The 16,329-nt window shown below is 44.8% G+C and overlaps 1 protein-coding gene across 1 annotated transcript in view; it reads right to left on the reverse strand.

Moving 5' to 3' along the window:
• Positions 1-16,329, reverse strand: part of LOC134441319 (protein bicaudal C homolog 1-B-like) — a 136,033-nt gene that overhangs the window by 14,182 nt on the left and 105,522 nt on the right. Inside the window, exons 11-15 of the mRNA XM_063191589.1 lie at positions 13,220-13,357; positions 7,819-7,997; positions 5,347-5,488; positions 3,944-4,097; positions 3,387-3,546 (exon numbers count right to left, since the gene is read on the reverse strand). Coding sequence (XP_063047659.1) covers positions 3,387-3,546; positions 3,944-4,097; positions 5,347-5,488; positions 7,819-7,997; positions 13,220-13,357 — 773 coding nt within the window. The remainder of the gene's footprint in view (positions 1-3,386; positions 3,547-3,943; positions 4,098-5,346; positions 5,489-7,818; positions 7,998-13,219; positions 13,358-16,329) is intronic.

A 16,329-nucleotide genomic window follows, 5' to 3' on the forward strand; every position in this document is an offset into this window, starting at 1 on the left:
TAAACTAACAGAGTGCTGTCGAGAAGGAATATTTCCCGAAATAAATTCAAATCAGAACATTTAATTGGTGCCACATACAAGTACATCACACTTCATCTGAGGGAATGAATAAAAACAAGAAAGTCTTGGGAAAATAAATGTACATTACCCTCTAAAACAGCATTTGTATTCATGAAGGCAGAATATGACCTTACTGCTTGTGCTGAGAGCAGCATTTAAAACCAAACAATGAGATGCCAATTGTAAGCCAATTTAGATATTACCCATGTATATTAAATCATGGCTGGTCTCGAAAAACGGGGCCAGTTTTCCACAAGTTTTCATCTTTTCATCCCTTCAAAATGCTATTTTTCTCTCAGTTTTCCCTCACTTTGAATATCTGGCAGTGACCTGATGTTTTTTCTATTGTTTTCATTTCTCTCCCTACCTTCCTGTCTGAGAGAGCCAGTTAATCAGCTAGCTACCGCTTTCGAGAGCGCTTCAAAAGCGTGACATGTAATTCCTTAGGAGATGTTTGTGTAGGCTACTTCTCAGTGTGGACTGGAAAGGAGAGCAGTGCCAAGCAGTCAGCACAGTGCAATTACCTCCACGTCACCATCAATAATACTGCAGCACCAAGCCAGGGTAAAAAAGCAAATGTGTACCTGCATATTGCAACGTGCAAAAACTTAGTGCAACGGAGGCTAACTAGGAGAGTTAATGTGGAACGTTAGTAAACCTCCCTCCCGAAAGTCTCATACAGTGTCAATGCCGCTGGGCTGAGAGACTGGTCTTTTAGTCCAGTGGTATCGTACTGTGACTCCCATTTCCGTACCGTTGTAGTTGACGAGGTGGCAGGTTCGCATCCCCAAGAGGGACGAATCGGTGCAGGAACACCTTATGTCACATTAGGCTCGTTTATATGTATGGTATAAGAAGAAGTTATTTGCAAATAGTTATTAGCTATTTGCATTTTAATTTCTAAATTAGGTACTTCAGATGTGTCGGCAGGATTACAAAGTAGAAGTAAGATAGCCGTATGCACTGGTCATTGATGTTTTCAGGAGCAAACGTCACTGAATAGAACTATTGCCGCTCTTTCATAAAATTAATTCAATAAGTGAATTAATAATTAGAAATGAATGTACAAACAATGAACATGCTTTTTTAGCTAATCCAAAAAAAAAAACAATTTAATCTATACAATAGTGGTATTAGCTGCAGTTGTAACACGTCTTCAAGTAAAAACATAAACGACGCACAAGCATTTACTGAAATAGTTGTAACAAGACATATAGCCCATCCAAGAAAGCTGTGCAGTGTTGCAACAAGGTAGACGTATGAGCAAAGATTTTCATAGTTCTAACAACAGAACGTCTCTGGTATGAGTGCAAATTGTCTGTGACAGTGGCTGGGTGCTGTGTAGTGTCCTTTGGGTACAGAACCTGTAAAGCGGCTTTAAGTACCATGAAAACAGATATATAAAACTTGTGTATTATTTTTGTATTATTAGGTAACACTTTATTTTAATGGTTCACTCTTACAGTGGCTCTACCACATTAGATACAGTGTAATAACCAGTGTAACAATATTTACTACCATGTAATACCACTGTAATACCATGTCCTAACCCTAATGCTATATGTACAAACCCCAACTCCGATGAAGTTGGGACGTTTGGTAAACAGTGAATAAAATCAAAATGCTATCATTTTCAAAACATTCAATCTATTCATTAGATGGAGAACAGTGAAAAGACAACATATTAAGTGTTAAAACCGAGAAAAAATATTGTTTTCGGGGACATATGTACTAATTTCTAATTTGATAAATCCAACACGTCTCAAAAGAGTTGGGACGGGGACAATACATTTCAGCAAATGTCGAGGAAGACTAAAAACAAAACAAAAGACAACACTTAACAGTTAAATACATTAACCGATGAGATGATTTTATATAAAAAACAGTGTTAATTCCTATCTTTGACATGATTTCACCAGCTTAAATGGTGGGTGTATTCCTTGTCATGTTTTGCAATGTTTTCCTTTCTGTAGTGCTTACAGTGTGACAGGTCTTGACCAAAAACCCACCATTTTATCACCTGCTGGTCCTTATGATGGAGCCAAACTGTTAAAACATAGTAGAGAATGCAATTTGACCTTACTATGTGGCAGTAATCGAAGATCTCCCTTCAAAATATAATGCATGAGTGGCTTTTCATGCTGTTTAAAACCCATTTATACCATTCAGCACTGTATTTAACTCTACAGATGAGTGAGAACATCTTAACCAATGCACTACTGCACCCGCATGCCATCATGGAGGCTGACTTTTGAAGCTAGCACTAACACAAGTTGGATGGTCCATTTTCACTGTAGCACAGGATGTGCCATGCTCTATTATTGTCAAAAAGAATGGACTTCTACAACTTCTGCTGACTTCTGTAAGCAAAGGATAGTTTCCCATGTCTTCTGGGTCTATTTCAAGTGAGCTCAGGTGCTTAGGAGAATGTTACACCCCTGTATCATTTGCACGCATTAAGCATTCTTAATATGGTCAATTTTCAATAGCTCTAGCACTCCAGGAATTAGAGTGAGACTACAGCTAATATTTCATGATGTCATGAACCTATACAATGATTTTAATAACAAAAATATGTCTTATATACACTCAATCGTGGTAAATCAAAGGGAATTCAAAAATGTATGTAATAACTATGGTAATTATTCCCTTTGCATCTTTAATTCTGAGTGACTCAGCCTCTCTGTGATGATCTTATACCTCGACACGTATATTGTCCGTCAGTACAATTCATTTTGAAATGTTCTTCTTTGTTGTTTTATCTTATTTGGATGTTTACTAAATTTCACTGATCCCCGTCCCAACTCTTTTGAAACGTGTTGGATTTATCAAATTAGAAATGAGTACATATGTCCCCCAAAACAATATTTTTTCTCGGTTTTAACACTTAATATGTTGTCTTTTCACTATTCTCCATCTAATGAATAGATTGAATGTTTTGAAAATGATAGCATTTTGATTTTATTCACTTTTTACCAAATGTCCCAACTTCACCGGAGATGGGGTTTGTATGTACAAAATTGGTAGATGGTGTTGCACTGGTATCACATGGCATTAAATATTGTTACACTGGTTATTACACTGTACCTAATGTGGTAGTTCCACTGTAATAGTGAACCATTAAAATAAAGTGTTACCTTATTATTATCCTTATGTACAGTGGCGGAACAATTGCACATAGGGCCCTGGGGCAAAACATTGACAGGGCCCCCTATATGGCCTGCAAAGGTCACAACAGGGCGCCCACCACCAATACGGGAGGGCGCTGGGCCCATGGGCAAATGCCCTGCTTGCCCCCCCCTACAGCTCCGCCCCTGCTTATGTACCTGCATGTTGGCATAGGTGGCCGACTGTGACGTGAGGCGTATCAGCTCGCAGTTCTGCTGGGCCGCCCTCTCCGCTGCCCGCTCGCTGCCCGGGGCCCTCTTGTCTGCCACCGGGCTGTCAGAGGAACTGGAGTCGCCGTCCGACAGCAGGCAGTCAGAACTGAAGACACACACGCGCACACACACACAGTTCATATGTGCTAATAAGACAGAGAAGAGACTCATTAGTACTAATGTACTGCAATTAAAATGCTTTTTAGATACGTCACTAAAAAATTATTTCATCCATAGCTGTGGTTGCACCACCCCGGCGTGTGCTACTACTAAAAGGTCACTGACCCATTTATATTAAAAGTATAAAAATAAATATTTCCGGCCCTGCCGCGGCCTGGGTTAGGGCCGGCGACCCAGATCATTTGCCGGACCTTCCCCATCTCACTCTCCCCGCTCATTTCCTGTCCCTCTGTAACTGTCCTGTCACAAAAAAATAGCTTAAAAAAAAATACAAATGAACAAAGATTTCCATTCTTTCTGAGGTGTTCCGCTACTGTACGCACTGCAGGTGGGAGTTCTTGGTGCCCTGAAGAAGTTCCACTGTCTGCCGTTTCCCAGACGACGTCTTACAGGAAGCCAGCATCTGCTTCAGGTCATTCCCATTGGCCGAGTGGGACGGGCTCCTGGGCATGCCCACTTCAACAAACGTGTCTGATCCTACAGCAGGAGATGGGAAAAGCATTAAATCAATGAATCAAAATGCATTGATACCGCGCAATGTCACCATTATACAGTTGACTCAAGTGCTTTCAAACATACATACACATTCCCACACCAGCTCTGGGCCCAGTTTCTCGCAAGCATCGTTGTTTAACAGTTAGGAACTTACTTGGTTCCCAATGGGAAATTGCATTGCAATCAAGTAAGTTACTAACTTAGTTAGCGACGACGTTCTCGAGAATGCCAAGATGGCGCCAACTGTCAGGGGCTTTATGTGAGAGAATGATCTCTCTCTCTCTCTCTCTCTCTCTCTCTCTCTCTCTCTCTCTCTCTCTCTCGCTGTCTCTCTCGCTCTCTCTCTCTCTCTCTCTCTCTCTCTCACTGTCTCTCTCTCTCTCTCTCTCTCACATACTCACACACACACACAAACACACACACAAACACAAACAAACATACACACACACACACACACCATTAGTCAGTAGCAAATAATGTAGTAACATTCTCAAAAGCATCCATCTGGTTATCAGTTACCCAATATGTGTCGGTATTTTCATAAAATATACTGATGAGAAATGGTATCAACGTAATGGCTACCAAATGACAAACAAAGTGTCAGGTCCGTAAATACAAAGCAAAACAAATCTTGTAAAATGGTTCACAGTGAAGTACAACAGTACAGGCTGTCCCAAAACAACATGTACAAACTTCAGCTCAGTACTATGCACAAAGTATGCAGTTTTCTAGATTTCCAATGAATTGAAAGTCCCTTTACGAGAAACACTTGAAGTTTAGGAGTTCCTAATGTTTCTACTGAAAAACATGATGGAACACACTTGGCTCTGACGAGACACTATGATGAGACACACTTGGCCTTGTATATCTGACATGTAAACATGTACACAGCTGAATCACAGTAGATGGGATAAGGCTTTTCTAAATCACAATAAGGGCTTTTGTGTGCCAGACAGAAGTCTATAAAAACAGTATCCTGATGATGGTATTCTAGCCGTGTGTGTGTGTGTGCGTGCGTGTGCGTGTATAAGTCTATGAAAACAGTATTCTAGTGTATATATTGTTCTAGCCGTGTGTGTGTGTGTGTGTGTGTGTGTGTGTGTGTGTGTGTGTGTGTGTGTGTGTGTGTGTGTGTGTGTGTGTGTGTGTGTGTGTGTGTGTGTGTGTGTGTGTGTGTGTGTGTGTGTGTGTGTGTGTGTGTGCGCGCGCGCGTGCGTGCGCATGCGCCAACCTTCATCGGAGCTGGACTTGCTAGAGAGCGGCTCTGCAGGGTTGTGTGTGTTGTTCTGGGGGGAGGAGTCACAGTGGGCGGGGCTCAGGACCACGTCGGCCAGCGAGGCAGACGGCCTTCGACCGTACACCGACCCAGGATGCTACGGGACACACATACAAACACGACCATCAATACACACACACACACACACACACACACACACACACACACACACACACACACACACACACACACACACACACACACACACACACACACACACACACACACACACACACACACACACACACACACACACACACACACACACACACACACACACACACACACACACACACACACACACACACAGACACACACACACACACACAAAGACACACACACGCACACAAAGAGACACACACACTCAAACAAAAACACACACACACACACACACGCACACAAACAGACACAGACACACACACACACGTTACATGCACACGCACGTCACCAGTCATGACAGAGCGGTTAGGGCGTCAGACGTATTGTCCAAAGGTTGCCGGTTCGACTCCCGGCCCGCCAGGTTGGTGGGGGGGTGGGGGGTAATTAACCAGTGCTCTCCCCCATCCTGCTCCATGGCTGAGGTACCCTGAGCATTGTACCTGAGCATTGTATAGTGTCCTGCCACACTGCTGCCTTTTCGGGTGGCATTGCGGGCTCACCTTGTAGAGGTGAGGCATATATGCAATTTTGTTGTGTGCAGTGTGCACTTGCTGTGGAGTACTGTTTCCCACAGTAGGGCTTTCACTTTCACTTTTCGCTTTCACAATACTTCTTCACAACTTCTTTTCATGTTTCAGCTGATGTCAAAAAGATCAATGTGGTACACAATAGCGTCTTTCAACATCACAAGGACAAAATAGGAAAACGGAAAACTCTTTAAACACCGCTACCGTAGAACACCATACAGTATTTATGGTAGCGCCCATATTCAATGGCATCTTTTGAAAAGCGCCCAGTGGGAGTATAGCGTTACCTCCTTTATGTTGGGCTTACTGTTGCAAGGCCAGCAGAAATTTTAGCACTGGCGCCTAGCAGGCAAACGATAAAAGAAAAATCATAGAGGAAGTGGTAGGCTAGGCTGGGGTAGGAGTGTGTGTGTGTGCGCGCGTGTGTGTGTGTGTGTGTTTGTGTCTGTGTGTGTCTGTGTGTGTGTGTGTGTCTGTGTGTGTTGCACACTGGTGTGTCCACTGTGTGAAATGAATCATCTAATACATTAGTCACTGAAGTGGTAGACCACAGCCAAAGTGTGTATGTTGGCATTTTTGTTCCTGTGTGTGTGTGTGTGTGTGTGTGTGTGTGTGTGTGTGTGTGTGTGTGTGTGTGTGTGTGTGTGTGTGTGTGTGTGTGTGTGTGTGTGTGCCCCCGTTTAGTCTGGATCCTCGATACCCTGTAGCGCTTGGGTGAGAGGAGTGAGCTCACCGCTGGTTTGAAATGAGCTCTGACCAATCGCTGACAGTTGACGTTCATGACGTATGTTATTATGCTCCCAACAAGTCCGTTTGCCTTATTGGCTGGTAACAGGGCAGCCGTGGCCTAGTGGTTAGAGAGTTGGTCTTTCAATCAAGGGGTTGCCGGTTCAAATCCCCCCTGACCTCTCCCTACACCTCCATCCATGGCTGAAGTGCCCTTGAGCAAGGCACCTAACCCCACATTGCTCCAGGGACTGTAACCAATACCCTGAAAAATAATAGTTGTAAGTCGCTTTGAATAAATGAAAGCGTCAGCTAAGTGCAATGTAAAGTAATGTAACACCGCCCGTCTGGTGGTCGACTGAAAACCCTGCCCAGAGAAGCGTAATCAGACCATTCGTGAAAGACAAAGTAATTCAAAATGAATGGTCTGGCTGGTCAGGCTTTTTAGAAGAAGATACCGCACAGTCTTGTCCATCGAGCTGCAATTTAACATTTCGGCCCGTATGGCCTTTCTCAAGTTTTTACTGGCTTGTCAGGCTACCAAAATGGAGCAAGTAAGCCAATTTAAGTCAAGAGGATACGCGTATGTTTTGTCCACACAGTACACCTGTGTGTGGGTCTTTGACGTTTTTTTAGTAGCCAGGTGGTGCACTCACAACTAATGCCACAACTATATGGTTTAATTATTATCAAAATAAAATAAACCATTCTTTAAATGTAAATTCCGGCCCCAGGTCCTTTGCCAATCCTTCCCCATCTCTCTCTCTCTCCCCCAGCTCATTTCCTGTACCACTCTTCGCTGCACTGTCGTAAAGAAAGGCAAAAAAGGTCCCCAAAAAATATATGGTAAAAAAGAAGTATGATTGTGCTGGGTAGCCTCTTACTGCAGCAGGGGTCGCCGGCAACTCTATTCACTTGCTGTAAAGGCTTAACTACATCATAACAACATTGCCATGATATTACAGAGAGCCATAGTGCTGCAATAAGGGGTTAAAACCAACAACAACAAGCATACCTTGACGTGGCCGTTGAGGTGGCAGTCTGCGGCGTTGGGTCCGGCGTTGGGCTTGTGGATGGGGGCGAGGCCGGGGGGAGGGGAGGGGGTGCTCTGGGTGTAGGCCTGGACGCTGGACAGCAGCAGGCTACTGAGGGAGGCCTGGGAGGCCGGATGCAGCATCAAGGCGGACGAGAGGCCTGAGAGAGGGAGGGATGGAGAGAGAGATGGAAGAAGAAGAATAGAAGAAGAAGGAGGAGGAGGAGGAGGAGGAGGATGGAGAGAGAGATGGAAGAAGAAGAATAGAAGAAGAAGGAGGAGGAGGAGGATGGAGAGAGAGATGGAACCATAATACTTAATTGTCAGTTTACACTGACTGAAATTCATTTTGCATCCCTGAGCAAGACTAGATTAAGACAGGGCATTTTCCCGACACATACGCGTGTGTGCAAGGATAGGAAGTTATATAGTACACATACAGTAGCCTACCAGGCAGAATGGCGAAGGCCAGCATCTAGCCAAATGCACTCACTTTCCTGGCCACATAATCTTAACTCCTGTCCTATCCTTCTGCGAAAGAGTGTAGTGGAAAGTGCGCACATCCAGCAAAGAAGCATCAGCAGGTGCCAAATCAAACAACTGTCACATGTAGGAGCGGGAAAGGATGGATCATAGATCTGATCGAAACGTTGCTCCTAATAAATTAAGTCTTTTGCAAGCAGTGTGCAGATCCTTTCCCGCTCCTATCCTTCTGCGAAAGCCATCAGAGGCACTGGTCATGGTACCACTTTTTGGCCTGCAAGGTCAAATGCAGTAGCCAAGTGTTGGCTGTAGAATTGGTCTGGAGGCCCCACAGAACAGCGCCCTCTTCTGGGCTTATATAGACATGCAGTGGAAATGGGGATATAGTTGTTGCAGGTCACATGTACTACTTGGACACTTTTCCTGCACCAACACATTGCCATGCGTATTAAATGAGTCAAACGTGGACAATACAGTGAGAGTGAACCTGATGAAGCAACAGCGAACCAGCGAAAGTGTGTGTGCTGTGTGTGTGTGTGTGTGTGTGTGTGTGTGTGTGTGTGTGTGTGTGTGTGTGTGTGTGTGTGTGTGTGTGTGTGTCTGTGTGTCTGTGTGTCTGTGTCTGTGTCTGTGTCTGTGTCTGTGTCTGTGTCTGTGTCTGTGTCTGTGTCTGTGTCTGTGTCTGTGTCTGTGTATGTGTATGTGTATGTGTATGTGTGTGTGTGTGTGAGTGTGTGTGTGTGAGAGAGAGAGATAGAGAAGGAGGAGAGTTTGTGTGTGTGTGTGTGAGAGAGAGTGAGTGTGTGTGAATGACAGTGCAGATCATCAAGTGATATAAACACTAGACCACAGGCTTTCACACCATGTGTTCAGCTGAGGTCCAAATAGATGGCAATTATGGCCCACGCAGACTCAAACACACACAAACACACAAACACACAAACACACACTCAAAAACACACACATGCGTGCGCGCGCGCGCACGCACGCACGCACACACACCAATCAGTGTGCTAACAAGCTTCTCAGACCTCACGTTTCACTGAGTTATTTATGTTCCAGCTCCATCGTGAGCAGAAGCGACTGACTGACTGACTGACCAGAGAATATCATCAAAAAGGATAACATTCCATGAAGGAAAATCCAGGAGATGATTCTTAAAAATGACTAAAACTGCCCTAATTCAGTGGAAAATGAGGAACAATGGAACATTATTTAACTCGGGTATTTGAACATGATTGGGTAATTACGCCTGCCATTTGGTTCACTTTACTTAAACACCCGTCTCTTTACGGCTCTAACTGCTGTAACACAGTTAAACAAACCATCCAAGACTTTGTTTCAGCGGACCACACACCTTTTCCCCCTTCTCTGTTTAAAACATCACCACAGGGTTGGGTCTTCCTCTGGCTGCATGCTATAACAGTTGAGAGTCAAACACTGCGGGTGTGTTTCTCTATAAAATAAACAGACCTTTATCGTGAAATGAATTAATTCCACATTTGCTCAGGATGATGTGGTGTAGTAATTGCTGCTAACCACCACAACCGCAGGTGCCAGCACTCTCCACAAAAGTGGATTCAGAAGTTCTGTTCGCCTTGTTATCAGCACATGAATCGCTGGCTCAGTTTCAGAAACAAGGCTAAAATCACTGCTTCATGTTGCTTTTAAGCCACAATACGCATTTCTCGAGGTGCCTGCTGAGAAACCTGTCTGCAAATCTCTACAATGTTATAAAAAAACGTGCCCTGTATTTTTTGCACACTGAGCAAAAGGGATATTTAAAGGGACACTGTGTGAGATTCTTAGTTGTTCATTTCCCAAATTCATGCTGCCCACTCACTAATGTTACCTTTTTCATGAATACTTACCACCACCATCAAATTCTAAGTATTCATTATGACTGGAAAAATTGCACTTTTCATATATGAAAAGGGAGATCTTCTCCATGGTCCGCCATTTTGAATTTCCTAAAATAGCCATTTTTAGCTGCAAAAATGACTGTAATTGGACCATACTAGTTAATATTGGTTTATTACTTAGTAAACTTTCATGTAAAGATCAAATTTGGCAATAGGCAGCCCAGTTTCAATGAGCAGCATAGATGCAGTACCTTTTTTCACCATTTCCTGCACAGTGTCCTTTTAAGCAATAAGCCAAGAGAGGCGCTGGGTTTGTGCTCGATTTATAACGGGTAAGGGGAGCTGTAGCACGAGTGGACCCACGGACTCAAGTGGCTTATTGCTTATCTCAGTGGCTCTTAACCTGGGGCGCAGGCACCCCCTGGGAGTGCACCTGAGATTTCAGGGGGTGCGCAGGATTTTGATTATGTTGAGGTTGCAACCAAAATTTTGGTTTGGAACATTATATTTAGCCCAATTTAAGACAAAATTAAAACATGTTTGGTCCCCTTTTAAAGTCATTAAGGTATTGATTAATGTCCCAAGCAATAATTATTGCAATGAATCACTTAAAATCATTTTTAGCATGCATACACATGTAGAAGTTTGGGTTGGGGGTGCGCGACTTCTCTTCAGCACAGGTAAGGGGGTGCGTTAAGAAAAAAAGGTTAAGAACCACTGGCTTATCTAACACTGCTGCAGATTCCCGTTATCAACTTAGACGCAAGCGTTTAAGGTCAACACACTTGGAATCTTCGTTTGGAATGGTGTGCCCAATTTATGCCTGATTTTCAACGGTTATCAGCCAATGACAACTAAGAATCAGATCACTCAGTGTTAGATCGCATCTTCAAATCTCGTCTTTCTTCTTTGAGTTCTGGTGGTGGTAGTCTCCCTTAAAACACAACAATTATGGCTGCCATGCTTCTTGACGTCCGTGTCATAAGCATGTCATTACAGTGCATTACATAATACTAGTGTCATAGCACAGATATGCACGTGTCATAAACATTATGTCCATGTCATGAACATATGATGACTGTAGGCATTAAGTGACATTCGGTTATGGCATAGGCAACCCAAGGTTATTTTTGCCATAACCGAATGTCACTTAAAGGATAGTTCCGGCGTAAAATGAAAGTTTCACCATCGCTTTCCCATGCCACATAATGTATCTAATGATGAGCCATTCCGGGCAATGCCGCGCCGTTATGGAGTTAGCTTATTTTAAGCTTTTTGGTGAAAAACGCAGCCAACGCATCACGGCGGGGCCAATTATAAACCTATTCTTTTCTGATGTTTCCCCGCTATAAACAACTTCAAAAACGCTACACACTTCATCACAAAGGTCTCGTCAATCAAACCGAGGCACAGAGAATGTCATCGGACCACACAATCTTTCACTGGCCAGTGTTTTCAGAGGTGTCTCACTGTTGCAACTCTCTGACCCGGATGCCAGGGCGCGCGAGGCCAGAAGGACCATTACGCAACGGAGGAGGGCTGGAGGAATTTATAAAGTCGTACTAGAAGTACTCTTACAGATGTAAGTACACCACCAGTGGTGTGTTATTACAAAGCTGAATCCATGTTATATTATACCGTGTTGCAATTACTTTGTAAGAGTAGTCTGCCTACCTGTACTCTCCATGCAACTCTTCAAATCTGCTGCCTGCACACACGGTAGTAGCGATCCCTCCGGGTTTTTACGCCAGTTTCGTCCACTTCTAATGCTATTAGCCATTCCCGTAATATGGCTGGTTTAGACAGTGGCAGTCGGTGAAAACGGTCGGGGTTCCAGCTTTTCATTTTACGGTCGTAGCCGGTGCGAACCGCGGACCATGTTTAGCCTACCTAGCCACCTGATTGAGTAGCCTGCATCCGGGTCAGAGAGTTGCAACAGTGAGACACCTCTGAAAACACTGGCCAGTGAAAGATTGTGTGGTCCGATGACATTCTCTGTGCCTCGGTTTGATTGACGAGACCTTTGTGATGAAGTGTGTAGCGTTTTTGAAGTTGTTTATAGCGGGGAAACATCAGAAAAGAATAGGTTTATAATTGGCCCCGCCGTGATGCGTTGGCTGCGTTTTTCACCAAAAAGCTTAAAATAAGCTAACTCCATAACGGCGCGGCATTGCCCGGAATGGCTCATCATTAGATACATTATGTGGCATGGGAAAGCGATGGTGAAACTTTCATTTTACGCCGGAACTATCCTTTAAGGCCAACCGTCATGAAATGCTAATGACATGGACATATTGTTTATGACTTATCTATGACAGTTTCATGACAGTATTATGACACTGTAATGACATGCTTATGACACCGGCGTCAAGTAAAGTGTTACCCAATTATGGCTGCCATGCTTCTTGAAGAGGTCTGATACTGTTTTCAGGTCGACCAGAGTGGTGCTGGTGCCCGCATCAGTTACGTACGTTCCGCACTAAAGTGCATACCTGTGAATCACCCACGTTCATACTAGTGTCTGAATTTTCCCGCACGTGACTTGTGTATTACCCGCATGAACCTTCTGACATTCACATTGTCGGGGGAAAAAAACCGCATTGCGAACCGGCTTTCCAGTTCACGAACGCTAAGATCTGCGGTGTGAACACGCCGGACGGTTTGTGATGAGATGCGGGAGGGAACGGGCACCGGCGCTGTTATCACTCAGCCTGAACGCACCATGGGTGTCATTATACACTGTGGTAGCCTGATTATCATCGACTCTCAAATCTCTTCGGGACTTGGTCTGACCAAGAGTATAACAATTAACGTTTCTCAAACGGCATGTTTGACCCGCCTCCCTTGGTTTGCTACTGATTGACTGGTTTCCAACAAAGTGGGTGGAGCTCCCAATTTTTTGGGAGATCAGAAACGATATTTAAATTGCTCTTGGCCTGACTAGACGCTATGCCGAAGGTGTTGTGTCACTAGGAGGGCGTGGCCTGGCTAACATGGTGGTGCACACTGTACATTAGCAACACGTGGCCAGTACTCACACTGTGTGGCGGAGGAGGAGGAGGTGAGGGCGCCGGTCCAGAGGGAGGGGGAGCCCACGCCGGCACTGGACCCGTTCAGGGCCGCAGTCGGGCCGGACGAGCCGTTCAGAGAGGGCCCCACCGCGGAGCTCAGGAGACCTGGAGAGAGCCGCAGAGAGATGGTGATGTTTAACCCGTTAACCCCTTAAAGCACGCCGTACCTCCTGTGGTACTACACTACTATGACAGTGCACGGGGCCTTTAGTAATCCATTACGACTTGGTCTTTGCCATTCTGGTAACAGCTCATTTATAATGCTGTGTCTTACACAGCGTTAACACAGCGTTATAAATGTTTTGTTACCAGAATGCAATCAGAATGGGACTCGTAGTGCATTACTAAAGGCCCTGTGATGTGTCATAGTAGTAGAGTATTATTACAATGGTAATATTATCCTTACAATGACTATGACAGCATGCCTCAGATGGTACACTACAGTGGAATTAAGGGGCTACCTAAGAAAACACGCAGCTCCATCTCAAATGGGGGCCAGACTAGCCATACTGTATATAACTAAAAGTGAAGCAGAGTTCGCTTTGATAGCAACGTGATTTGTTGGTACTATACTGATACAGACATAAACAGCATATTATGCACACAAAAAAAATCGCTTAGAAATGGTAGCATAACATTAACTTTGCAATTCCAATGCATAATCCCTGTAATTATGCAAAAAAAACTATAATATAAAGCTTAGTTGTCAGGATATGCATGCACAAACAACACAAACCAAAACAGAAGCATTACATTCTCTAAAAACACAACTTTGACTTTATATTACAACTGCACCAAACTCATAGATTTATTTGCTTGTCAAAGCCTTGGTGAGATGTTAACTTGCCCAGGAGAACCATAATAACCGGTGTGCGCGTCACTCAAACGTGTCCCACACATGTCTGCCAGAGAGAGAGAGAGACACACATACACACATACTGTACATACACTCACACAGACACGCATGCACTCACACACACACAAACACACACTCACACAAACACACACAAGCACACACACACACACACACACACACACACACACACACACACACACACACACACACACACACACACACACACACACACACACACACACACACACATACACACAGACACACGCACAAAGTCATGCAACCAACACAGACACGTGTGCACAGACACACGCACAGACACATGCACATAGACACACGTGCACAGACACACACACAAACACACATACACACACACACAAAGGAGAGGAGAGAGGAGCATAGTGGTTTGAGTAGTTCTAAAATAGAAGGTCTAAAATAAGTTTGGTCCTACTTGGCCCCAGTGGCCTATAATCAGTGGGGGAGCCGTGGTGATCGCAAAGGAACCTGAAGATCTAAAAAGAAAAACCTGTAACTGCGTATTTGGTCAGACCCAGGGAAGCCAACAAGGAGAACAAAGGGATAAGTTGTCCCGGGCCCGGGGAGAGAGAGAGAGGGGGTCCCGAATTGGGTCCTCATTACATTGTCTGTATTGGGTGGGGGGGGCCCTTTCAGATGACTTTGTCTTGGACCCCTCCAAAGCCGCCAGCGGCCCTGGTCAGACCATCAAGTCGTCGTTCTTCTTCCTTTTTGGATGTAACAACTTTTCATTCACCCCCCATGTGCGAGGCTTCCAAGCTAAAGTGATGACCGTGTTTCCAGGAAAGACGGGCCTCAAAAGCCCCTCGCTTCAAACCAATATTTAGCTTTAATCACAGAGGCATTTAAAGGACGAACCCATCTGTCACTCCACCTGTCAGCGGCCCTCTGGAACTAAGACGACCGTCCCCCCCTCCTCTCGACCTTGGTGTGTGTGAACGTTACTATCCCATGAAAAAAAAAAAAAAAAAAATCTCCTGAAATTGTCAGCCCCCCCTTCCGACTTTGGTGGGTAACCAACCATTGCTGACTTTATGTGCTATCTACAGGGCCGCTGACAGCTTTTGCTGGGCCCAGGACAAAGTCATCTGAAAGGGCCCCCTCTGATCAAATACCTACAATGTAATGGAAACCCAATTTTGGGCCCCCTCTCTCTACCTGGGCCAGCGACAAAAGACCCCGTTGTCCCCCTCTGTCCTCTCTTCCCTGGCTATCTATCCCATGACAAAAAAACAACAACTAAATTCTCCTGAAATTGCAGGCAGCGGGGGACTGCTGTGGCTGAACAGCTGGAGTCCTGATGCATTTTCCACATACCACAACAGTGAGGGATTAGCGCTGGTGCTTGAAATAGAAACAGACACACACAACATGCACACACACACACACATACGTGTACACACACACACACAGATGTGTGAACACATACACACACACACACACACACACACACACACACACACACACACACACACACACACACACACGCGCGTACACACACGCGCGTACACACACACACACAGATGTGTGAACACATACACACACACACACACACACACACACACACACACACAGGCTCAGACACACACACACAATGTGCAGGCACACAATGTGCACGGACGCACACGCACACACACAGATGTGCGAACACACACACACAAACACACAAACACAGACACACAGACACACACACACACACGCACAATCAGCTGTGCCAAATTAGCATGTCGGTTTCTTGGACGCCACATCCTCCCCTCAACTATCAGATGTTGATGGAGTTGCTTAACACCCCCCCCCCAACAAACATATTGTCCATTGAAAGCGTGTGTGTGTGTGTGTGTGTGTCTCTGTGTGTGTGTGTGTGTGTGTATTTGTTTGTCAGAGAGTGAGAGAGAGCACTTTCTCACATGAACCCTGTGTGTTTGAGAGAGAAAGATTCTGTACGTAGCGTGTCGGTGTATATAGGAGATAGTGAGTGTGTGTGCGTGTGTCTGTCTGTGTCTGTGTCTGTGTCTGTGTCTGTGTGTGTGTGTGTGTGTGTGTGTGTGTGTGTGTGTGAGAGAGAGAGAGTCTGTGTGTGTCTGTGTGTCTGTGTCTGTGTGTGTGTGTGTGTGTGTGTGTGTGTGTGTGTGTGTGTGTGTGTGTGTGTGTGTGTGTGTGTGTGTGTGTGTGTGTGTGTGTGTGTGTG

This window comes from Engraulis encrasicolus, chromosome 24 (assembly GCF_034702125.1).
Source record: "Engraulis encrasicolus isolate BLACKSEA-1 chromosome 24, IST_EnEncr_1.0, whole genome shotgun sequence".
NCBI lineage: Eukaryota > Metazoa > Chordata > Actinopteri > Clupeiformes > Engraulidae > Engraulis > Engraulis encrasicolus.